At 37.5% G+C, this 25,721-nt stretch overlaps 1 protein-coding gene across 2 annotated transcripts in view; it reads right to left on the reverse strand.

Moving 5' to 3' along the window:
- The window catches only part of col14a1a (collagen, type XIV, alpha 1a), a 204,882-nt gene that overhangs the window by 126,654 nt on the left and 52,507 nt on the right, over positions 1–25,721 (reverse strand). For both annotated transcript variants that reach the window (XM_030157539.1, XM_030157538.1), the window contains exons 8-20: positions 25,459–25,623; positions 25,214–25,378; positions 23,015–23,166; positions 21,193–21,322; positions 19,173–19,318; positions 16,435–16,564; positions 14,807–14,946; positions 14,174–14,300; positions 11,333–11,472; positions 8,218–8,350; positions 7,861–7,896; positions 6,381–6,523; positions 1,698–1,830 (exon numbers count right to left, since the gene is read on the reverse strand). In XM_030157539.1, coding sequence (XP_030013399.1) covers positions 1,698–1,830; positions 6,381–6,523; positions 7,861–7,896; positions 8,218–8,350; positions 11,333–11,472; positions 14,174–14,300; positions 14,807–14,946; positions 16,435–16,564; positions 19,173–19,318; positions 21,193–21,322; positions 23,015–23,166; positions 25,214–25,378; positions 25,459–25,623 — 1,740 coding nt within the window. The remainder of the gene's footprint in view (positions 1–1,697; positions 1,831–6,380; positions 6,524–7,860; positions 7,897–8,217; positions 8,351–11,332; positions 11,473–14,173; positions 14,301–14,806; positions 14,947–16,434; positions 16,565–19,172; positions 19,319–21,192; positions 21,323–23,014; positions 23,167–25,213; positions 25,379–25,458; positions 25,624–25,721) is intronic.

Below are 25,721 nucleotides of genomic sequence, written 5' to 3' on the forward strand. Positions count from 1 at the left end.
CATGGCACTGCACTTTATTATTAATTTAAAATGCTTAATTACTAATATTTTAGTTTAGTTTATTTATAGTCATATTGGACAGAACCTTCAATGCTAACTGTGACACTTCTCAGTAAATGCAGGCAAACTTAACTCAGTGCCACAAGTGTGTTAAAGCAGTGACTGTATTTTAAATAGATCATAAAAGCTGTGTTTATTACAGAAAGCAGATTTATGAAAACAACATCATTATTATTATTATCATTTTTTTTTTACAGAGTTTTATTGAATACCAGATTCTGATTAGCCCAAACAGCATGTTACATTCTGTATCATAGACCACTGCTAGAATATGCCACTTTGTGCTACAACAGTGTATGCTATATCTTCTTAGTTTGGAATCAAAACAATATCATTATATCATTGTTTAGTTGTTCATATTCAGATTTTAAAATTAACATTTAACCTTTAAAGACCTAGAACTACTTTTGTGACAACTTCTAAATGTATTTTTGTACATAATGTATCACCATTTTTGATATTATACTCTGCATTTAGCATTCTTCTCTGAAAATAATCTGTTTTCCTATATTTGATTTATTAATTTGTGAAATCTAAAGAGTAAATTCAAAGGTTATTATATCAAAACAGAGAAAACTGTAGAAAAGGTGGCATTTTTGAAAAAATATACCACTTACTAAACATAAAAACAAGCATTAAGAACCACGGTAATTTGTCAAACTATAGGGTTTTATCAGTGAGGTAGAAAATGACAGTGTTTCTGCATTCACTACGGAGCCTCCGAATGTCCAAATGTGTCCTATTTGATGCACCTGAAAAACTAAGAAACTGCATTTTACCTGATTCATTAAAATGGATTGGATTAGTAGTTCAAAAGGTAATAAACATTTTTGATCTATAGATGCTTTTGGTTGCCGGCGGCTGTTTAGGTCATTGCAGGTTAATAGCCTAGTAATTAGAGTGTTCATACAGAGAAAACCAGGAATTATTGTGAAATGAACTCTCAAGCGATGAGGCTGAACTCAAACACAAATCTGTCTGGTTCACAATACATTATCTCTTATATAGTGCCGAAGTGTAAATCTTTACAGCTACTGTTTAAGACAGTTTTCTTCTCCCAAAAAAATCTTTTACTGTGCATGAAGTGCATTTGGGCTCAGACCTGCCACTACACTGCCTTCCAAGATGAGAAGGGGATTTTATTTTCAACACGACAAGCGTAACCTTCATCTAAAAAGATGACATATTTCATCTGATATTTTAATTCTCTTTACAATAGGAGACAATCACTCCTGCTCATGAGTGGTAATCAAGAGAATGGTTTAGAAAATTAATTAGAGCTGAGCAAAATAGTTTAATCATCTTATTAATGAGAGGAGCTGCTGTAATTATGAACGGCCTTCGTTAAGACAATTGAGAGCACATCAGTATTTGTCATCACTTTAATTTACATTCTCCTTCAGGAACACAGATGAACATGAAATTACTGTGATGCAAATGAACATAATGCTCACTGCAATAAAATTAATTTTCATTAGCTTTCAGGTTTATCAGATGGAGTCACCTAAAATGGGATCTGAGTGATTGTATAATGAAAACTGAAAAACCTCAAGCTGACCCCACTGGTTAATAATTCAGCAATGTAAGAGTGTGTATATAGAGAGAGTTTGTGTGTGCTGGGAGTTTCAGAGACTCACATGTGGCACCGAGGGAAGAGACACTGATGCCGTCTTGTCCGTCCCTGTACACCGGTGTTACAGTCACTTTGTACTGAGTGTCTGACAGTAAAGGCTGCAGCACAGTTCTCCTCTGACCACCAGGAACCAACACCTGGACACAAACACACAGACATACAGTACATGCGATGCTTAAAGCAGTAACTGTTGCTGTTCACTTGGGACTAACATGCACATAAATCAGAAGCACAAACGTACGCACACACCAGGGAGTGATGCATGCACCACATCGCAGACTACAAACAAAATCTGTTGCTCCTCTCTCCGACAAGGACATTTGTACCCAGATTTAATTCAGTGAAACAGAGTGCGCCTGCAAACGACTACATTTACCTTAAGGGTTTTGAACCAAACCTGTTCAGGAATTCTGCTCACTTCACTGTAGTCAATAAAGTCAGTGCAACTGTGGTGCAGAAAACGGCTGAGAAAAAAAAAAAAAAAACTTTTACAGCTACAAGTGATTCAGCATCAGCATCTGTGTTTCACCGTTTAACTGTGCATTGCTTAATGAACTATAATTTGGAAATACATATAGCAGCTAATCAACATAAGGTGTCAGAAGTGATTTTTCAGTGCATTTTGGTTTTTCATCCACATAAAAATTTTGTTTTAGATGCTTTATGAAAATTCCTTCCAAGGTGAAGATGTGGCCATGTGGACTGGGATGATTGTGGTCTGTAATGTTCGAATGTACAGAGTTATCTCCTATTTGCATGTGGAGATTTAATGCAATGATGAGCATGCCCACAACAGAGCTATTCCTAGCTTTGTCAGCAGAACTGTTTATACATAATTATACATTTGCTCTTCCACTATACTGATGAAGGGAGGCATCAGATTGTGCTTCAGAGGTCACGGTTGCATTACCAACTGTACCATGACCCAGACCCCAGTGCCAGCTCTAGGTTTGGCATGCCTCAGTCTAGGTCAATGCAATAGGAGGATCTATTCAGTGTGAATGAAACAGCTGCTGGTTAAAAACTAAACAAAGCACGTCAACACTTGTGAAACAAACAGGCTTGGCTTTGCTGCCCCTTATCCATGTCTGACACAGATCACATCAAAAACACATCCAAACTTTCAGAAGGTGACCCGAAACGGCCCTTATCTATCAGCCTGTGGACAGCTTTAAATCCTTCTCCTGTTTGGTTCAGCTGTTGTTTCTTTTTCTGCCTCTCTGTTGCCTTTGCTCTTTTCTGTGCTGCTCTCCATCTCTGCTCCCAGTGAGGTAAATGGCTGCTGAAAAGATAATGGAATGTCTTGTGGCTCGGCCCGGCCTCTCCATCTTCAACGGCTCTGACACCACATTGAAAAATTAAAACGGGGGGGTGAGAAAAAGAGGGAGATGGGAGGACAGTAAGGGGAAGGGAAGGAAAAGAAAAAGAAAGATCGAGGGACAGATGGAGAGGAAGCAAGAGGCACAGCGAGTGTGTTTGTGTGTGTCAGTGATCAGGGTCAGCACATGGCACTGAGCTCAAGGGCTCTTACCATAGATAGAGGGATCAGAAAGGAGGGGCTGGGTGGACCGCCACTAAAAGTGTAATCAGTTTTCTGATTGGAGCAGATGACCTGACAGTGACCGCTGCAGTGGTATGCAGTTAGCTGTAAGTGTTCAAGTGTTGTCCTCCAGAACACAACTCGAGAGATGTCTACTCTATATAATCAGGGTCCATGGCTCACGGCGGTGGAGGGGTTAAAGGGTGGGAAGTTTATGTTCATGTGGAAATTAGGAATGCGCATCTCCATCACTGAGGCCAATGTGATACGCATAATGATGCTGTATGCAGATTCAGGTTGGCTCGTGTACATGCAATACAATGAAATGTGAAAGAAAATGATGATAGGCTTTGCTTGTACATCACTGGTTTTTCTTAACCAGACATAAAATCAAAAATCAACCAACTGCCACTTTTATTTCCCATATTTACATTTTTGCTTCTTTAGGTTTTCAAAGGTTGGGTGCTGTCAGGGACCTGGTTAGTGGTCACAGTTGGGAGGGGTTCCATTTATTCAGAGTGGTCAAAGCATTATGACTTTTGTCAAGTTGTTTCCAACCTTTATTCTTACTGTGGTTGTGAGGAAAAGTGGCCATGATTCTTGTACTTAGGATTCAAAGGGTTAGGGTTAGGGTTAACCTAATTAACCCTAACCCTAACCCTTCCATTTATCATCATTCATCATATTTTACCCTGGGTTTGTAGAAAACTTGGGGGTCATCCCATGGGAAAATTTGATATTTCTGATTCAAACCAATAATTTATGATCATTTTTAAAGATTATCATTAACATATTTGCCAAAAAAATTTTGGAAAATGTGGAACAGATAATAAATAAAACCCACCCAAAAACCTTAAAAATAATAATTTACCAAAGAAGCCCACTGGGAACCAAGTTAGTCAGTTTTGATGTTCCCTACAATGATTTTATATTAATTTGGCCATGAAAACAGAGCCGGAGCTCAGCAAGCATCTCATTTTTGCCGTTTCTTTCTGACTTCTAAAAAAAAGATTTGGCCCTTTCACAAACAGGCTTTTACAAAATTCTCTGACAAAAGATAAAATAAAACCAAGCCTGGATCCATCTTAAATCAGCCATTCATTCCAGTCCTGCTCTGTCTCCAGCTACACTTTTCTAACATGCCTCTGTAGCTGCCTAAAGCATTGTTTATATGCAGAAAAGATTTGGTGAGAAGTGCCAGCATACAGAAATAAAGGCACGCTTACAAAAATATTTCAGAATCAAACTGCAAGATGTAAAATTATTGGCTACAAATTATTGGTGATATTTCTTAACAGTAAATGCATAGAGTCAGTTGCACATACAGTCAGGTCTATGAGTATTCAGACAGTGGTGCAAATTGTGTAATTTTACCTCTGTACACCACCACAGATGCATTTAAAGTGTAGACTTTCAGCTTTAATTTAACGGGTTTAACAAAAATATTGCATTAACTCTTTCACAACCATTTTAATCATAGTACTTCCATTTTCAGAGGCTCAAAAGTAATTGGATAACTGTCTGACTAGCAGCTTTGTGTCCAGATGTGGCCTGTTGCCTGGTTATTTTTTACCAAATGCAGCAGATGAAAGGTCTTGACTTGATTCCAAGTGTTGCATTTGCCGTTGGTAGGTGATCAATTGAATTCTCAATATGAGGTCCAAACAGGTGTTAGTGCAGGTGAAGGAGCTCATTATTTGACTGAAAATGGTCAAATCAACACTTCAGTACATTTTTAAAGAATCCACTGGTGACTTCAGCATCACCTAAACCAAACTGGATCATCACAGAATTCTTTTGTTGGTTAAGAAAAACTCTTTAACAGCATCCATCCAAGTCCAGAACACTACTGAAGAAGTCGGTGTGCCATTATCAATGATCAATCATGAATATAAATACAGAAGGTTAACAACAAGGCACAACCATTCAGCAACAGGATGGGCAGATTAGAATTTGATAGGACAAATCTAAAAAAGCCTACCCAGTTCTGGAAAAAAGATGAACTTAGCAAAATTATATTAATGTTCCACAGCAGACCACATCATGTGTCCAACACAGTGGAGGACATGTTATGGCTACAAGTTCATCTTGGTTTCATCTGTCCAGAGAATCTTTTTCCAGAACTGGGTAGGCTTTTTTTACATATGTTAAGTCAGATTCAAATCTACCCATCCTGTTGCTGAGTGGTTTGTGCCCTGTTGTTAACAGCAAACAGGTCGATCCTCTCTGCTCAGATTCAACCAAATGATGCAAAACTGACAGAATGAAGCTTCATATTACATACGGTTTATAACCCTAAACAACCTGCAAAACCAAAAACAGCTTTTAATGGTAAAGAAATGAGATGTTCTTCAGTGACCCAGTCAGTCACATTATCTCAACCTAATAAAGCAGCTTTAAGTCTAAACTGAAGGCAGGAAGAATCACAAACAAGCAGCAACTGAACATAAAGGCCTGGAGGAAACTCAGCGTTTGAGGATGTTCATGGGTTCCTTTTACTGCAAAGGATATTCATCCAAGTATTAAAACCACTCCTCATATTTAGAAAGATCAAAGTTTGTCCAGCTACATTTGAGCCTCTGAAAATGGCAGGACTTTGTTTAAAATGGTTAATGTAATATTTTTTGTTAAACCACTTAAATTAAAGCTGAAAGTCCACACTTCAATCATCTTGATTGTTTCATTTTCAGTCCACTACAGTATTGTACTGAGGCAAAATTACACAATTTGCTTCACTGTCCAAATACTTATGGCCCTAAGTGTATGTGCAATTGGCCCCATGTATTTACTACTTAGAAATGTGACTAATTCAGTGCACTGTGTTGGTATACGGATGCAAAACTGCAACTTGCATGTCACTGTCCAAATATATATGAACTGTAAATATATCAGGTTTTATTGACAAAAAGACATTAGGAACAATGCATCTACAACTGTGTCCAGTGCACATTTGTTCACATTTGTCAGTTTGAAAGCAGTTCAGTCAAAGCAGCTGTGAGAAAGAGACTCTGAGAAAGCAAAAATTTGAAAAAATGTTGAATAAAAGCACAGATTCATGACAGTTAATGTACCTTAAACTGCTTAATCCACAATTATCTGTGAACTGTTTTGTTATGACAGTAAGAACTAAAGCCTTCATTAACTTACAGTTTCCTCTTTGTGATCACCCCTGAGGCCAACGTATGAGACCCTGTATCTCTCCACGTGGGGGTCTTCCAGCTCCCATGATGCCTCTAAGCTCTGGGTGGTCTCATCACTCAGCTGAAGGTTTCTGACCGCCTGACGTGCGACTGAGACACAACACGACACAAAGAAAACAGTTAGAGAAGGATTTATATATCAGTAATTTACAGAAAAACTTGGCTTTGGCTACATGTTCCCCAGTGTGTTTCAGTGATAACTGCAGATTAGAAAAATCCTTGACAAAAAAAAAAACACTATGTGAAAAGAAAATAACACCAGCTACTGTCAAAATGCCAACATGCTCAGTCAACTGTGGTGTGATGGATTATGAACTAAAAGTGCAGAAAAATCAGGGACCTCTGCCACCAAAAATGCAAACCATTTTGTAAAATGGTGGCAGCTTATTTTTTCTTTCATCAGTCTTTCTAATGGATTTAAGCTAAATTCATGAAGTCCTGATTGGATAAAAATCAATGTGTGTGGGTTTTCTTAGATAATGCAGCCTTAAACGACAACAAATCTCTAAAGAAAAGGGCTTGTCACCGTCTTTTATTTATACATTTTAATTTATTTCCTTGGTAGTACGTGGAGTTTTAAATTGAGCAGATGTACTGTTTTAAAGTTTCTAGAACAATGAGCAGAGGTTTAAGTAGAACAGACATGTTGCTTTGTAAGTTTTTAGAACTGTGAGTGAAGAAAGAGCTCAGGCTCGATTAGCTGTAGCCTCATACAAAACACAATCCAGATGGCCTCCGGGTCGCCTGTGAGATAATGAAGCTTGAACTGCAATTTCCACATGAAGCCAACTCGGTAAACATGCTTATAAAAACACCAAAAACCTCCCAGAGTTTTTTATTCTCATAAGATGCATCCTGCCTGAAAATATTATCATCATAACAGTGTTACATTTATCAACTTTAGTCAGAACAGACAGCATTTCTAAGCCTTCTCATTCTAGTTTTACTTCCTGGAGCTAAATGAACAACAATGGCCAGAACTCTTTTAAAGGAACCTGATAGAATTGTGGTTGCTTCCCGGGCAACATCAGCATTCCCTGGCTGAACACAGAGCCTTTCACAATTTAATGGCAGAAGACTCTTTAGACAGATGCTTTGGCTTGAAGCATGATTAAAATCTGGCAAGTGTCGCTACACTGACATTTTTTTTAAAGCATCTCAACCTGTTGCCCTCGGACAAATGCTCCATACACGCAAAATAATATAATGTAAAGAACTAACATCGCAAAAATGTACCAAATTACATGCCAAAATGTGTCTTTAGGTTAGTATTTGGCTGGTTATACATTAAACTGACACATCAAGAAGCATCTGAGTCATTTGCTGTAAAACTATTAATACAGTTCATATACACATGACTGAGACAGTGACGGTTTGATTGTTTTCTCTGCTGACACTTATTTTATATGCAGTGCAAGCGGTTTTACCTGTGGTTGTGGTAGCAGTTGTTGTTGTCCTGGCCACTGGGGAAATACAGGGAGCACAAATCAAATAATTACATGGAAGCTCTCTTCAACATCTCTCTATATCGATAAATAAGGTAATTAGAGAGAAATATAACACAAAACATTGATGGGAAAATAGATTCTCTTCCCCTGAGGTAACACTGGGACAAACAAATCAATGCAAATGGACTCAGTACAGTAATGCTTTAAACTCAGAGAAGCACGTTTTAAGAGGGTTGTTGTTTGGTTCGCAGGTTAATCTCTTTCTCATTTCTAGAAAAGTTGCTGGGCACGGATTCAATAACGCAGAAAGAGCAACTGTACTTTCAATCATCTTACATGTGTTCTCTATCAGAGAGACAGTGTCACTCTCCGACTCATCTTTGAAGACAGCTGTCAACATCACTTCATACTCGGTGGAGGAGCTGAGGCCGGTCAGGATGTATCTGTTGTCACTTCCACTCAGGACCACCTACAGAAGACAAACACACACCTATAGTCTCATATGACATTTAACTCAACAATATTTTCTCTCCGAAAAAGAAAGCAGAAAGAAGGAAGGATACTGGTTGATATTTCCAGAAATGCCAAGTGTTTTTTTTTTCTCACCTTGTTCAAAAGTACTTAACCCTTAAAAACCTATAACTTTTTTTTTTGTCCTCAACATTTAGCCTTTCCCAAGTGTGTCTTTGTCTTCTTTAATCTGTTTTGTCTTCTTGTTGTTGTATGTAAGCTGTTGAATATTGGAATTTCTCTTGGGATTAATAAAGTATCTATCTATCTATCTATCTATCTATCTATCTATCTATCTATCTATCTATCTATCTATCTATCTATCTATCTATCTATCTATCTATCTATCTATCTATCTATCTATCTATCTATCTATCTATCTATCTATCTATCTATCTATCTATCTATCTATCTATCTATCTATCTATCTATCTATCTATCTATCTATCTATCTATCTTTCTTCTCGGACTCCATCACAACAACATTAAGTAAGAAGAATAAAAACATACAGAAGCACAATCAAGAGCTATGATTCTTTTAGTTGTTTGTTTTTTTTTTTTATTTGTTATTTTTTTTTATTTTACTACTATGGTACTTTTTATATTACAATGCAACCTCTATATTTATATATTCCTGTGCATAACTGTTGCATTGTTGTGATATTGTGGATTTTGTGTGAGTTACTGGACACCTTGAATATTCTATTCTATTCTATTCTATTCTATTCTATTCTATTCTACTCTATTTGATTTATCACAATTTATTATAATATTGTCAAAGGTATTTTGCATTTTTCAGTAAAAATGAGGTATTTATCTTCATTTAATTTACTGATCATAAAAGCTTAGAGTAAAGTCAAAGGTTGGTCTATCAGAACAGAGAAAAAGTGACTTTTCAGAGAAATATATCAATACCTACACATAAAAACAAGTGTGTACAACTACTGTCATTTGTCAAACTACTTTTACTGGTGGATCAATGTTGAAGAAAATGATAGTGTTTACACGTTCAATACAGAGCCTCTGAATGTCCCCTAAAAAGCCACATCTGATGCTGCTGAAAACCTGAAAAACTCAATTTTATCTGCATCATTTCAATGTGTTGATAGAATTTGCAGTTTAAAAGTTATTAATTATTTTAGATTAATAGATGTTTTTGGTCATCGGTGGCTGTTGTAGTCTTCAAAGGTCAATAAAGTAGCATTATTACTGTCATCAATACTATAAAGCTATTGTAAATAAAGCCCTGAACTTGTTTCAACGTTGGTGAAAAAGTATTTAAAAACTCCCTCATCTTGCATTTCATAATCTAATTATAGCTTTATAGTTGACCTGCAGCTGTTTTTGTTGTCATATTCTTTTCTAGACTGGAGCTCCTAATTTACCCACAAGATGTGATAAAAGTTTGGGAATTAACCAACGGGTTGACAGGATTATTTATACTCTAAGTACAAGACCAGACTTGAAAAACCAGGGATGTCATGAGTCTTAGTGGAGAAAGCTGCTAAAAACATAAAACAACAAATCACCTCTGTTCTCATAATTTCAGTGAAGAAAACAGCAGGAAATTGAGCTGCATATTTTAAAACTTAATGTCTGTAAAACCAAAATGATTCTACACGTTGTATGAGTACTTTATTGCAATACTAAATAGACAACACTGTGAAAGTGATAATTATATTGAATAATTAAGGGCAGGGAATAAAACTGTTCAATGGTGTTGAAGAAATGTAAACACATTTGACTAAGGCTGTTGTGAGACTCATAAAGACTATATGACTAATTCAGAAGTGTGTAGTTTCCCCCTGAATGCAAACAGCCGCCAGTTGGAGCAGCAACAGGAGTCCAAACAAGACTACAGTATAATCTGTACAAGACAAAACGAATCAGACTCTGAGGTAAATCCAAAGAGGTCGACAAAAGTACAATTTTACTTCCATGGAAAGCTAAATTTGCTGGAAATGATTCTATAACTAAATTATGTTCACAGTTACAAACAGATTTTGTCAGTACTTGCAGCATTTCAGTCTTTCCCTCTATAAAGATTCACGCCCTCTTTTTTCTTTTTGCATTCCTTTGCATACTTTCAGCATTATTTTCCTTTTATGCAAATGCCCTCAGAGGTGTTTATTGATTAATGAGGAAAATAGAATGTATTTCAAAAAGGTATCAAGACACTAGGAACAACAGATGAATTTAAAAAAAACAGCATGATGTACAAAAATCAACAATGATATTGACTCTTTTCATGGCTCTCTAGGTGATCATTATGTTTTAATTCAGGTAATTGTTTACTCTGGTTGTGTGGTTGTTTGCATTATACTGAATCTCTTTTCATGCATGTGTGTGTGGGCATGTGTGTGAGAGATAGACGGGAGCTGAATGTATCCCTTCTCCATGCTGGCATCAATACCAACCCACCTCTCTTTCTCCCCAGAGTGTTATTTTCAGCTCTGATGACTCTCAGCAAAACACACAAACACTCACACTCTTACAGGCCTAAGGGCTCTATCGCTGCCTCCCAGCTGCCGCGAAAGCCCAGATCATGGTAATAAAACACCCAAGCCATTAATTTCTAGATATATTCAGCCTTTATTTATGCTCAGTCATGCCGGGGGTTTTACCATCTACCACTAGCGTAGTTAAGCCTACATGCAGGTCTAGAGAGTGCAACCCTCGCTTTATCTGGACGCATGAAGTGACGCCACTTCTTCTCCTGGAAACAGAGATAATAAGTAAACCTCAGGCTAAAACGAAACACTCTGGATCCAGGTTTCTTATCTTTTAGCACTAAATTGTAAATTTTATTGGTGTAGCATTTATCAGTTTAAGTAAGTGAAAAATACGGTTTTGGGCAAGAGTCAACTCTGTGTTAATCAAAACTGACCACAGAACTGTTTCTAAATGTAAATCAAACCTGCTGTGTTTAAGAGGTACTGACCTCCTTTGTGTTGCCACCTGAGAACGGTGCCCAGGAGAGTCTGTAGAGGACGATGTCGCTGGCTGAGTGATCCCAGCTGACCTGGAAACTGTCTGCTGTGATATCACTAGAGCGAAGATTCAGGGGACCAGGGACTGGAGCTGTCAGGCACAGACACATAATTACATTATCACAATAACCCATCCCTGGTTTGATCTGGGAGGACTAAATATTTACATCAAGCTCAAATTTAAAGACCCCCTTCAGTCATTTTCTAAAAATGACTCCAATAAATTCCCATAACTTTCACAAAAACAAAAAAGACCTCATAAAATGATTAAATTCTTCACCGTCACCAGAAAATGTCATTACGTTAATGAAATGTCAGTTTTGTCCTGGTGCAATTGGTGCAACAAGCTAAGGACAGTTTCAACTCCTACATCCGTAACAACCACAATACACTGATGCCTATATAGTGGACTCAGATCAGAGTTTCCATGAATATCCTTATACTTACTTTCACTTAAGTAAGTTTTTCATTGCCTCTAATGCACAGTAGAGGTTTCCTGATTTACTAAAAGTCCACTTCAATCTCTTTGCACTGATTGCTTCAAGTTTCCACTTCACACTTGTAAGAATTATGTTTTAGGTCTCAAATGGCCAATTTTTGTAATGGTACAATTCCTGCTGGGGGTTTCATTCCTTAAATTAAAGTGAAAGTCCCTCTGTTCATCAGAAGAAAACTTTCAAAGTGTCAAACTTTGTACAAACATCATTCTGCATATAAACTTCATGTATTTTTGCTAATTTAATTCTACTTCTCAACCTAAAAAAGTCTTTCAAAACCCTTGTGGATTCATTAGGAAATAAATTGCCACAAAGCTTAAACAAGTTTGTTGATATGTTACAGATACATGGTTTTCCCAGAACAGCAACACTACAAACATACGATGATCTGATAGAATATCATGTATTGCTTGAAGTTAAACTACAAACGCTTTATAAAGTAGTTCAAATGAGTTTAACATTAAGCATCTACAGCAGTAAAATTAATAAAAAAAAAAATGATATAATAATAAAACAATAACAGGGCAATTGGACTATGACTATTTCTTACTCTTTAAAACTGTAGATTTGTAGTAAAACAATAGGACTAATAGGGCATCCGACGGCAAAAATAGTGATAAACTCATAAACTCACTTTGAAAAAAGTAGGTTTAATGTAAAAAGCACTTACATTTCTAGTAGTTATGGTTGGTTCCAGTTTAGAACATAGTATATTCATTGAGACTGCTGTTATTATACAAAATAAAATGTTTTGTTTGGGAATTATTGAAGCACCAACGCCAAAACCCACCTATGCACCACAGCATCATTTTTATGAAGCAGCACATCCAACACTCACACAACAACCTTGAAAATTCTCTCAGAGTGGTGTTTATGAAGCATCCATCATTACACCTGGTCCATTGACCAATGTTTGTCAAGAGATAAATAAAAAAAATCAACATGACTCTTTGGAGAGACTAGTTTAATAGTTGCCTGCCAGAAATACATTTCTTTCAGCTGACGCAGCACTGGAGCCCAATTGCTTGTTGCTTAAAGGAATATTTCTACAAATCAATAACTGTTAGCGTGACGGAATATTCAGGGACAGTGAAATGACCTTTTAATGTGACTGGCCTATTATGCTGAGGTGTAAATGAGGTGGGCAGACTGCCAAAATAGCAGAAGAACCAGTAAGGGTAATAAAAATTCAGCACTGTCTGGTACCAAGAGAGAAATGCCTCACCTTCTAATGGTATTGATACAACTATTTCAGGAAATTGAGATAAAACTGCCCTAAGAAGAGATGTGAATTTAGGCACAGAATAACATCCATGTTTATGACAAACTGGACTATTACATAACTGATGAAAAATGCACTTCATAAATACCACTCATTACAGCTTCACTCCCTGAGTCAAGCTCCCTGACAAACTTGTTCCAGATCACCTCAGAATTACACTTGGTGTTTATCTACTTGCTACAGGTCAAGAACTCTAGCAGCACTTACTTATTCACTTCACTCTAAATAGACCAATATGTTTCAGCTAGAGACTTCCATTGGAGTCATCTGGAAATACATAACCAGCTGTGTTTATCTACTTGCAAACTGGGTAACACTTTACAATAAGGGTCCTTTAATTAACGTTAGTTAGTATATTATTAAGCATTAATTAACTGTTTAATAATATTAACAATCATTATTATGTATTAGTTGGCATCAGGTAACATATTAGTTAATGTATTAATAAGCAGGTAATTAATGTTTACTATTCAAAGTTAGTTAATAAATTATTAAGCATTAATAAAAGTTGAATGATGTAATTAGTTATCATAATGTATGCACTACTCAGCATTAATTAACACATTAGTTTATATATTAGTAAGCTGTTGATAATGTCTCTAGCAATCATTTACTAGTAGTGTTTATTTGGAGTGAATAAGCATTAAGTAACAGCTAACTATTACATTAATCATTCACTATATGGTGTACATGTTACATGGATGGACATTAAAGCAACACTATGTAGGATTCGTGGTACTGGTACTATGGTTGAGAAGGGCACCTGTCTGCTACTTTGTTCCCAGTGCCATTGCCTAACTTTGAGTAGTAAACATTAATTAACTGTTTATTAATACATTAACTAATATGTTACCTAATGCTAAAGAATACATAATAATGATTGTTAACATATTATTAAACAGTTAATTAATGTTTAATAATGTACTAACTAACGTTAATAAAGGACCCTTATTGTAACATTTTACCACAAATTGTGATGTTTTTCTTCCAGTCAAACAACATCAGAGTCTTACTTGTAGTAAATCCATCGGTGAGTGGCTCAGACTTGCCCTCGTCATACAGCGCAAAGATGGCGACTGAGTACTCCATCAGAGACGTCAAGTCACTGAGGTCATAGGAGCTCACCGGACCCACCTCCACCTGCAGACACACAGATAAAACTCAACAAAACTGCAAATACAAAACTGGCACACACAAAAACATAGCCTGAAAAGACTTGAGCCCACTGATTCATGATATTTGAAGTGTTTTCTTGTCCCAGGCGCCTGAAGAACTTCTAGTTAAAATGCGTAACATCAGCAACAATTCCACAAGAATAAACTTGAGGAGTAATGGAGTGATATGTGCCTCATTTACAAGCAGACAACATACATTTATGCACATGCAGGCACAAAAAACTATGAAACATTAGTACGATTTATATCACTGCACTATACTGCTTTTAAAGTGATTTCATCTTTTGACTTCTCCAAAGTCATATTCACCTCTATGTTCTATTATTTATCTCTTATTCACGTCATCATCTTTTCTCATTTTCAACCACACACAGATGCTGTAATGTACATTTTTATTATAGGTATTAAACAGCTGACACACACACACACACACACGCACACACACACACACACACACACATACACACACACCTCCTCGGTGACTAGCCCATCTGTTTTTTCCCATGTGATCAGATAGCCTTTAACTCCTCCAGGGGCTGGGTCCCAGCTGATGTGTGCAGAGTTGTGGGTGATGTCAGAAAACTGGAGGTTCCTGGGAGGGCTCAGAGGCACTGGGGTGAAAAAGAGAAAGTAGAAAAGTGAAGGTTTAAAGATAGTGAGAACAGTGCACAGAGAAAGAGGATCTCCCCAACTATATGAGACCCATCATTACACAAGCTTAGTATGTTTACACCAAAACCAAATAAAGTCTGTGTAAATGCAGTGCGTGTCTGTTCGTTTCCATAGCTAGAGGTATTTAAGTCCGGGTATTGTACCAGTTGCTGCCAAGATGCTTTTTATCACCACTCCACCTGTATCTAATACATTCCTTCTGTTGTACATAACATTTCTAAATCTTCATTGTTTATCCAATTGTCTGTACACACAGCACTTATTTCACTGGAAGAGGGATTCCTCCTGTGTGGCTTTTCCTTAGAGTACTACTATATTTTTCCCTGTTAAAAAGTTTTTTGGGAGAAGTTTTTCCACTCAGACTAGGAGATGGTGCTGTATATTGTGTATAGATTCTAAAGCCCTTTGAGGCCCGTCTTTGATTTGTGGTGTTTGGCTTGGACTGAATTGAACTGAACTGGATTAATGCTGCACCATTGTGTTAATTTAGATAGCATAATGTAGATCCAGATCAGAGGTGTGACACAGTACAGCTAGAATGTAGTCTAACGTACACAGCCTGGCCAAAAAAGTCCCTACCTGGGTTACACTAAACAAATAGTTCAGATCTTTCCATTAGATAATTACCGCACTGATGAATACATTTCAGCTGCAACAAGTTCTTTAACCTTAACTGATGCAGTGAGGAACTTCTTATTTCTTAAACAACCATCAGTTTACCAGAGAACAGAAAGACTGGACAATGCCAGGATTCATCAGGCTTATGAAAAAGTGGTTCAGGAAGCATGAGACATAATTTTCACACATGAACTAGCCTCCACAAAGTCCAGATCTGAAGCGCATTGAAAATCTATGGGATGTGCAGGAGAAGATTTCACACAGCAGTTCAACTCTCCCATCATCAAAAATGAATACAACCATGGACATAGAAACTGACATTTATTGTGACACTGCACAAAGAATGCACTGGCATCCTGTGATGTGTCCTGCAGTGAAAGCTAAAGGCGGCCCAACAAAATATTACAGTGTATAACATATGCATTGGAAAAATAACCACTTTCATTTCGACTCCCAAACAATAACTGTGGGTGATTTCATCCTCTGCTCTGAGGGTGAGGTTCTCCCAGAGCTCGCCGCCCCTAAAACTTGCAGACATTTTCAACTGAAGTATCTAGTTTCTTGTACATTCGATGGCTATTTTTTCTTTGGAGGTTTTTTAAATTTCCCTTGTGTGTGTCGCACACACATCACACTTTTACACAGACATCACTTCAGCTCTGGGATTACATCCACTGCCACCTTAAAAGTGAAATAGCAATGCTCTCATTCTGTTCTTATCCTTTCTACAGAACAGTGAGAGGGAATAAAAGTGCAACATTCACACATTGCACACACTGTGTAAAAGGGCTTGAAAATTCAGTCCTCACATGTAGTTTCCTGGTTTGTATTGGGGTCACTGGCTTCCTCTCCAAACATGGCGTAAACAGTCACTGTATATTCAGTGTGTGGGATCAGTCCATCCAGCTCCAGTTCAGTCACTGCATCTGAAACTTTGACCTGTGCAGAAAATACACAAAAACGTGCATCTTAACATTTTACAATCAGCTTTGGAAATTCTAGTGTTAAAAATAATTGAAACATGATTTGTCTTGTCTGGCTTGTCCCACTGTCTTGTCTTATGTCTGTTTTGTCCCACTGTCTTGTCTCATCTGTTTTGTCCCACTGTCTTATGTCTGTTTTGTCCCACTCTCTTGTCTGTTTTGTCCCACTGTCTTATTGTTTTGTCCCACTGTCTTGTCTTATGTGTGTTTTGTCCCACTGTCTTATTGTTTTGCCCCACTGTCTTATGTCTGTTTTGTCCCACTGTCTTATTGTTTTGTCCCACTGCCTTATTGTTTTGTCCCACTGCCTTATTGTTTTGTCCCACTGTCTTGTCTGTTTTGTCCCACTGTCTTATGTCTGTTTTGTCCCACTGTCTTATTGTTTTGTCCCACTGTCTTGTCTGTTTTGTCCCACTGTCTTATGTCTGTTTTGTCCCACTGTCTTGTCTTATTGTTTTGTCCCACTGTCTTATCTGGCTTGTCTTATGTCTGTTTTGTCCCACTGTCTTATGTCTGTTTTGTCCCACTGTCTTATGTCTGTTTTGTCTCACTGTCTTGTCTTATTGTTTTGTCCCACTGTCTTATCTGGCTTGTCTTATGTCTGTTTTGTCCCACTGTCTTATGTCTGTTTTGTCCCACTCTCTTGTCTGTTTTGTCCCACTGTCTTATTGTTTTGTCCCACTGTCTTGTCTTATGTGTGTTTTGTCCCACTGTCTTGTCTCATCTGTTTTGTCCCACTGTCTTATGTCTGTTTTGTCCCACTCTCTTGTCTGTTTTGTCCCACTGTCTTATTGTTTTGTCCCACTGTCTTGTCTTATGTGTGTTTTGTCCCACTGTCTTATTGTTTTGCCCCACTGTCTTATGTCTGTTTTGTCCCACTGTCTTATTGTTTTGTCCCACTGTCTTATTGTTTTGTCCCACTGTCTTACTGTTTTGTCCCACTGTCTTGTCTGTTTTGTCCCACTGTCTTATGTCTGTTTTGTCCCACTGTCTTATGTCTGTTTTGTCCCACTGTCTTGTCTTATTGTTTTGTCCCACTGTCTTATCTGGCTTGTCTTATGTCTGTTTTGTCTCACTGTCTTGTCTTATTGTTTTGTCCCACTGTCTTATCTGGCTTGTCTTATGTCTGTTTTGTCCCACTGTCTTATGTCTGTTTTGTCCCACTGTCTTATGTCTGTTTTGTCCCACTGTTTTGTCTTATTGTTTTGTCCCACTGTCTTGTCTGTTTTGTCCCACTGTCTTATGTCTGTTTTGTCCCACTGTCTTATGTCTGTTTTGTCCCACTGTCTTGTCTGTTTTGTCCCACTGTCTTATTGTTTTGTCCCACTGTCTTGTCTGTTTTGTCCCACTGTCTTATTGTTTTGTCCCACTGTCTTGTCTGTTTTGTCCCACTGTCTTATGTCTGTTTTGTCCCACTGTCTTATGTCTGTTTTGTCCCACTGTCTTATGTCTGTTTTGTCCCACTGTCTTATTGTTTTGTCCCACTGTCTTGTCTGTTTTGTCCCACTGTCTTATGTCTGTTTTGTCCCACTGTCTTATGTTTGTTTTGTCCCACTGTCTTGTCTTATTGTTTTGTCCCACTGTCTTATCTGGCTTGTCTTATGTCTGTTTTGTCTCACTGTCTTGTCTTATTGTTTTGTCCCACTGTCTTATCTGGCTTGTCTTATGTCTGTTTTGTCCCACTGTCTTATGTCTGTTTTGTCCCACTGTTTTGTCTTATTGTTTTGTCCCACTGTCTTGTCTGTTTTGTCCCACTGTCTTATGTCTGTTTTGTCCCACTGTCTTATGTCTGTTTTGTTCCACTGTCTTGTCTGTTTTGTCCCACTGTCTTATTGTTTTGTCCCACTGTCTTGTCTGTTTTGTCCCACTGTCTTATTGTTTTGTCCCACTGTCTTGTCTGTTTTGTCCCACTGTCTTATGTCTGTTTTGTCCCACTGTCTTATGTCTGTTTTGTCCCACTGTCTTATTGTTTTGTCCCACTGTCTTATGTCTGTTTTGTCCCACTGTCTTATTGTTTTGTCCCACTGTCTTGTCTGTTTTGTCCCACTGTCTTATGTCTGTTTTGTCCCACTGTCTTATGTCTGTTTTGTCCCACTGTCTTGTCTTATTGTTTTGTCCCACTGTCTTATCTGGCTTGTCTTATGTCTGTTTTGTCCCACTGTCTTGTCTTATTGTTTTGTCCCACTGTCTTATCTGGCTTGTCTTATGTCTGTTTTGTCCCACTGTCTTATGTCTGTTTTGTCCCACTGTCTTATGTCTGTTTTGTCCCACTGTCTTGTCTAATTGTTTTGTCCCACTGTCTTATCTGGCTTGTCTTATGTCTGTTTTGTCTCACTTTCTTCTCTCGTCCTGTCTCTGTACACTTTGGGTTATATGAGCCCTCCCTCTATGTATATATATACAAGCAAGGAATGAATGAACATGTGAATATGAAGTTGGACACTGTTACTTAAAACACAAGCTGTAATTAAAAAGAAAGTCATCCTCCGAAGAGGGGTGATGGTGATGGGTTTAGGAAAAAAAAAAAAAAAAACATGGTTGAAACTATGATGTGAATATTTTACCTCCTTCTCATCCAGGTCTCCATCATCTGTAAGTGGTGCATACAGCAGCATGTATCCAGATACTCCGTCGACACTATCCCATCTGGCTTTCATGGTGCTGTGAGTCACATCAAACAGCTGAAGGCCTGTCACTGTGGGAAGTGCCACTACATACACATGTGCATGACCACAAACAAACACACACAGACCACATTCACAGAACAGAGAAAAGAATACACATTAAACACTTTCAAGGGAATTTCCTTGATTTCCAGCAGAATGTATCTCAATACAACTCACTTTTTATTTAGCTTTAAAGGGGTCATATTTTTCTAAACCCAATTTTATTATTCTTTGGTTCATTTATTTGTATATTTGGACCCTAATAGTTCATAAAGTCTGAATTTGAACCCTCCAGGTGCTGCAAAGCTATCTTTATATTCATTCCGGGGCAAAAATTGTGTTGATTTCTACAACCCATTTTAATTCCTGCTTAATTTGTTACGTTTTATAACTAGTTACGTCACGACATTTGCACATATAAGGTCAAGACTTCCGACGAACATTTCTCAGAGTATGCCATCATTTTTTGTCAGCAGCAGCGGTTGTAGTAAAAACTGAAAATATGCCCAAACTTCGAGCCGATTACCTAAAATATTCAGTTGTTTATTGTATTAATGAACACAAGTGGCTGAAGAGGATAGAAAGCACAGTTAACAAGCTGGAGGGGGTGGAGTGTGAAGTGGCTCATTTAGACTTAAAGGGCCAGCGCTCAAAACGACCTTTCTGGTGTCATTACTCAGAAATAGGGTTGAAGATGGACCTGTGGAGTTGAATTAATGAAGAATTCAGACCCAAGCATAGCATTTACAGATTATGTAGACCACAGGGAAATGTTTTAAAATGCATAATTTCATTTAAAAAAAGCCAAATATCCTTCCTTTAAAGGGGCTATATGTAATATTTCTACTTTCTAATATTAAAAAATGACCTAAAATTATCATTAAAGTGTTGAAAATGAAGAGCATCGAAGTGATATCAAAGGCATCAGTGTATTGGATTGTAGAGATACGAACTGAATATATTCATATCTACAGTCTGGTGGATTTATGTGACCATTAGAGGGAGTAGTGAGTAGTAAACCTATGCCCTAAGGCCTTTAACCAAAGTGTCAAAAAGTGACAAGATGAGATATAAACTGCTAAGAAACAACTTTAAGCGTAAAAAAAAAATGACAACATGATAAAAGTTATAAGAACTGTTATTGTTTTCTCCGCTAGAAACAGATCTAAATTAAAAGAAGAGAGTTTGATGCTGAAATTGTAGGGTTTCTTCTCCATGGGTGAGTTTCATTGTGAGAATTATCAACATGTAAGGTTGCTGTGTAATGTTATTATGTTCACTATGTTTGCCTTTAGTTGACCCATGGGTCAGACTAAACTGTAAAAGTTCTGACCTTGTTTGGATGATTCCAAACAGAACTTTGTTGCAGCTATAGACAACACAAACTACACAGAACGTAGAGGGATTTGTGGATTTACTGTAGCCGTTTTCTGAATAAAAACAAAGCTAAACTAACTGCAATAATGTAAACTATCAGCTGATGCAGCACATAAAGATGATAGGGCAGTGTTATTTTGACTGAGTGTCAAAATAACCAGCCACGACAAAGAAAACCTGACGATACCATAATACAGATGTGTGTAAACATTGAGCTTTATACATTATGCAGTGTATGATACAGTCTGTGGATGAATAACATTGTTTCATTGGTGGTTTTGGTAGTCCTGAGTGTGTTCTGGTGCACAATTTCCTTTTGATGTTGAGAGTTTGGAATATTAATACTACATATAACCCCTTTAAGGAAGTGTTATATATGTTTATGTTTTTTTTTGTCTTTTTCTGTGTTATGAGTGCATCCGTTTCAGTCCATCTTCTAAAGTTTTAAGCCATTATTATTTATCTATTTGTGATCTCAGATGTCAGCAGTATTCTTATGATTTTTTTTTTTCAGCGCGGTTACATATAAGAATAAACTTACATGTCGTTTCAGATCCTCTTAGAGCTTCACTTGCCTCGTTTGCGTACACAGCAAACACAGCCAACTGGTATTCAGTCAGAGCGCTGAGATGCTCCAACACTGTTGAGGTTTCACTGCCGTCCACTACAGCCTGGGGTGCCAAAGGTGCAAGAAGGTGTTGTAAAAAATAGATGGAAAGGACAGAACAACATATAGAGGTGTGAAAATGGGAAGAAGGGAGAGAGAGGTGTGGAGGAAGAGGGAAAAGCAATAAATATGGAATAAGAAAATGACAAATGAAAAAGAGGAAAGGATGGACAGGAAAAAGAGGCTCGATTTATTGAATCGTATAAAGCACAAATGTCTAAGACAGAGAATTTTTTTTTTTATTCTGAACCAAATGGATGACAGTTGTGATACAGATTAGGTTTGGATTGAGCCAACTGGAAAGGTCTCCACACATGCAGCTCAAGAACATCTGGTCCCTGTAAACCCAGCTAAGCTAAAGATTTAATGGTTTCTGTGGTCAAATGTTCTGGAAAAGTCAAGCAGGTGCCTGGATCAGCCGGAGTATTGTTTCTAGTGTGCTTTAATTACCTGCAAGGATGTTGTGGGGCATTAACAGAGGGATGGGAGAGCAGCGTGGATGAATGATACCACCACGTCTCAAGGAAAAACTGAGCTCAATCTACACATCTGCCCAAAGACCCCAGATAACTCCCACTGGTGTAGTAAAAATAATGGAAAAGTAGAGCCTACGCTGACCTAAACCAGCCCAAACCCACCTCTTTCTGCTCCTGCTGAGTCTCTGGACCTCAGGGTTTTTTTTTGTTTTTTTTTTTAGATCCTGCATATGTTTTAGGTGTATCCATATGAAGCTTGTCACTGTGTTTGACTAAAGCAAGTTACACACTGCAATTGTGTGATTTATTCAGGAATATAGGGATATAACTCTTGTTGTGCAACTCATTTTTTTTGCACAAAACGTACTCATATATTTCTAATGCAAAATCATGTAATTCATCAAATGATATGTTTAAGTTAAGCTACCACTGACCAAAATGTACTGATATAAAATGTTAAATAACTTTTGAACCACTAATCCTAGCAATACATTAAAATAATTCAGGTAAAACGCCATTTCTCAGCTCTTCAGTTATAACAGATGTGTCTTGTTTTAATGTTCAGAAGCTCTGCAGTAAAATTGGGAACACCATTATTTTCTACAACCTTGATTCACTAATAAAACCCATGTAGTTTGACAAAATGACAGTGTTTGCAAACACTTGTTTTTATGTTTAGTTAATGATTAATTTTGCTGAAAAAGTAACATTTTCTTCAGTTTTTCTGTTTTAATATAATAACCTTTGGATTTACTCTGAGCTTTTATGAACATCTACATGATCAGTGAATTAAATATAGGAAAATATCTGCTTTTTGCTGAAAAATACAAAATATAATAAATTGTTATAAATAACTTAAGGTTAAATGTAGATTAAAAAAATAATAATTTGGAAGTCACCACAAAAATAGCTCCAGGGCTTTGAGGCTTAAATGCATTTCTAAATCTGAGTAGCCTTTTCATAAGCTCATATCTGTGCTACCTGCAGGTCCAAACAACAAAACAGAAAGTGTGATGGTATCCAAAGGAGGTAAAAGTAAAAAAAAAAGTCTGTGCTTGATCTGTCAGAACAGAGAGCAGGCTTCTGAGTTTAAAGTACGTTACTTACTTTGGGGGATTAGGAGCGTTTGTTTAATTTAATTTTAAAGGTTTTGTATTTTTGTTCTCTGCCTCTCGGATATGATATATTTTTATTTGTCTAAAAACAGAGTTGTACTGTACCTCTTGTGGCTCTCCTCCATTAGAAGGATAATAAACCACTCTGTATTTTTCAACGTTTCCGGGGGCATGTCTCCAAGATACTCGAAAGCTACGAGCCATGACCTCTGATGTCTCAAGGTCATAAGGTGGCCCCATTGTCTCTGGTACCTGTTCTGAAGGAAGAATGAGAAGAATGAGAAAACACAGCATCAGCTTACTTCAAATTATTCCTCGTAAGGAAACTCTGAGTAGAAAACTTGGGTAAAGACACAGTATTGAAATCTAATCAAAACACATTAAACTTGATTTATAGTTTCCCTTTCATCCCATTTCTTCTTTTTCCAGCTTGTGTCTTTATACCAACAGTGGTAGTGAATGACTGGAGTAAAGACTGAGAGGGAAACCAGAGAGAAGAAAGAAGAGGATGTGTCCCAAAATAATCAGCATCTTGTAGCAAAAAACCCTTTGCATCTTGCAGTGAATCTGTAATATCTTAAAAGTTCTGAAACTACGTTCCCACTCTGAGAAAAGTGTAATGTCTTTACCTTCCAGCCTTAGCCTGGATACATTCAAATGAGCCAGAAAAGTAGAAAAGTTACAGCTTAGTTGAGTTTTTGAAACTGTCTGTACTATAAATTATAAATACCTATTTTTTTCCATACTCAGTTCAGATCAATGTCTCTATGAGAAAATTATGACTGTATGTTCTATCACATGTCTCTGTCTCTTGGTCTCACTAGAGCTGTTTCCTTATAACTGTTAAGCAAATCTGCAACAAACATGACACATGAGAGAAAACTGGTTTGGAAGGAATAAACTAGTCTATGTAGTGTTGTCTGAAGGTGTCTGCTATGTTAGACATGGCTCCAATAACCAGTGTTGTAATGTTTTTAATGGATGTGACGAAGGAATCCACACTACCTTTTACTGCTACCAGCCATGTTTTAGCACTTTTGGGAAAAATGCCACAGAAACAGCAGATCAGTCATGTAAGTTAAAGGTTCATTATGTCATAACTTATTCAGAAAAGGAGTTTTAATCTTCCACAATGTTCATGACCCATTTTGCAAAAAGGTATAAATCACTTTGACTAAGCATAACAATTTTCGCAAAACTGTTTTTAATCTTGTCATTTCTATTGGGTTTTTCTTGTGCAATACTTTAAATGTGCATAAAAATGCACTTATGGAAATATTTCTACACTCCATATACAGTACTGTGCAAAAGTCTTAGACCAGCATTTGGCTTTGTTTTAGTTAATTATCATGACCACACATATGTATCAGTCAGTTTCTGTATCAAGATACAACTAGAAAATACAGTACATATGTATTAAAAATATCTAGGGAAAAAAATCCATTAAAAAACCCATCTTTTACAGACCAAGAGCCCAGTATTTATTGTGACCTCCCTTTGCACTTAGCATGTCTTGATCTGTTTTTACAGATAATATGAAATGTATTGCTCTAATCTTCTGTTATTTTACATCAGGTTTGGTTCACTTACACATTTGTGTGACTCTGTCATGGGAATAGAGGCCACAATAAATATGGAAATACTGACTTATAGCCAGTGGGAGCTTTTTAGATTTGAATTGTTGTGCACATATTTTCATGCATATTTCCTACTTTTTCATGCTACTTAGTAAAGGGATGCGTGAGTAAATATTTATGCTATTTACGACCGTACAAAACTAACCAACAGAGCAAAAGATGGCCTAATACTTCTGCACAGTACTGTATACACATGGATAGATGGATGGATGGATGGACGGATGGATGGACGGATGGATGGAGGGATGGACGGAGGGATGGACGGAGGGATGGACACGTACAGTATACAAGGGTCAAAATATCAAATTTGATGGAACTTTAACAGTTTTACATATTTATTGTGTTGCATTTAATAAAGGGACTTGCATTTCTGCAGCACTTACAAAGTATCTTGGTAATCAATATGCTTTATCATGTGTCACTTTCACCCATTCACACATACACACACACGCACACACACAACCACTCTCATATTCACACATCAGTGAAAATGGTTCAATGTCTTGCTCAAAGACATTTTGGCATGTCAACAGGGGCCAGGGATTGAACTGCAAACCTTGTGTTATATCTCCTGGAGAGCAGCCCCCTCCTCTATTAAGACCTTCACTCATGCAGCAAAATAAAAAAAATAAAATAAAAAAAGATATATGGCTGCTGTCTCTCTTACTCTGCTTGATGTCCTTGTCTTGTTGCTCCACTTGTTCACACACTGTTCTTGTCAGTCCAGTTACTATCGAGCTCATGACATTGAAATCAGCCACATTGTACACGTGACCCTCATCCGGCTCCGAGGCAATGGAGCGCAGCTCGTTCTCATCAGCATTTTTCACACCTAGAAAGTTCAACATGATTGTTAGCATGAAGAAGCAAAGGGCCAGATAGGATTTAAAGCATCTGCCTATCCATCTTCACCAATAGCAAACAGCTCCACTCCAGCATCTCGAAGGCTCTCAGCAGGTGGGATGACATCGTCCTGAGACTTTCCATCAGTAATGAGGATCCCAATCTTAGGGACACCAACACGTGAACCAGACTCAGGCTTGAAACAGTTCTCCAAGATGTAGGTCAGTGCAAGGCCTGGAGAAAGAGAAGGAGGAGAGGTATAAAGAGGGAAGATGGATGGAGCAAAGGGTCCAAGTCATTTGAGGGAGAAGAAGTGAGATGAGAAAGAAGAG

This window comes from Sphaeramia orbicularis, chromosome 16, assembly GCF_902148855.1.
Source record: "Sphaeramia orbicularis chromosome 16, fSphaOr1.1, whole genome shotgun sequence".
NCBI lineage: Eukaryota > Metazoa > Chordata > Actinopteri > Kurtiformes > Apogonidae > Sphaeramia > Sphaeramia orbicularis.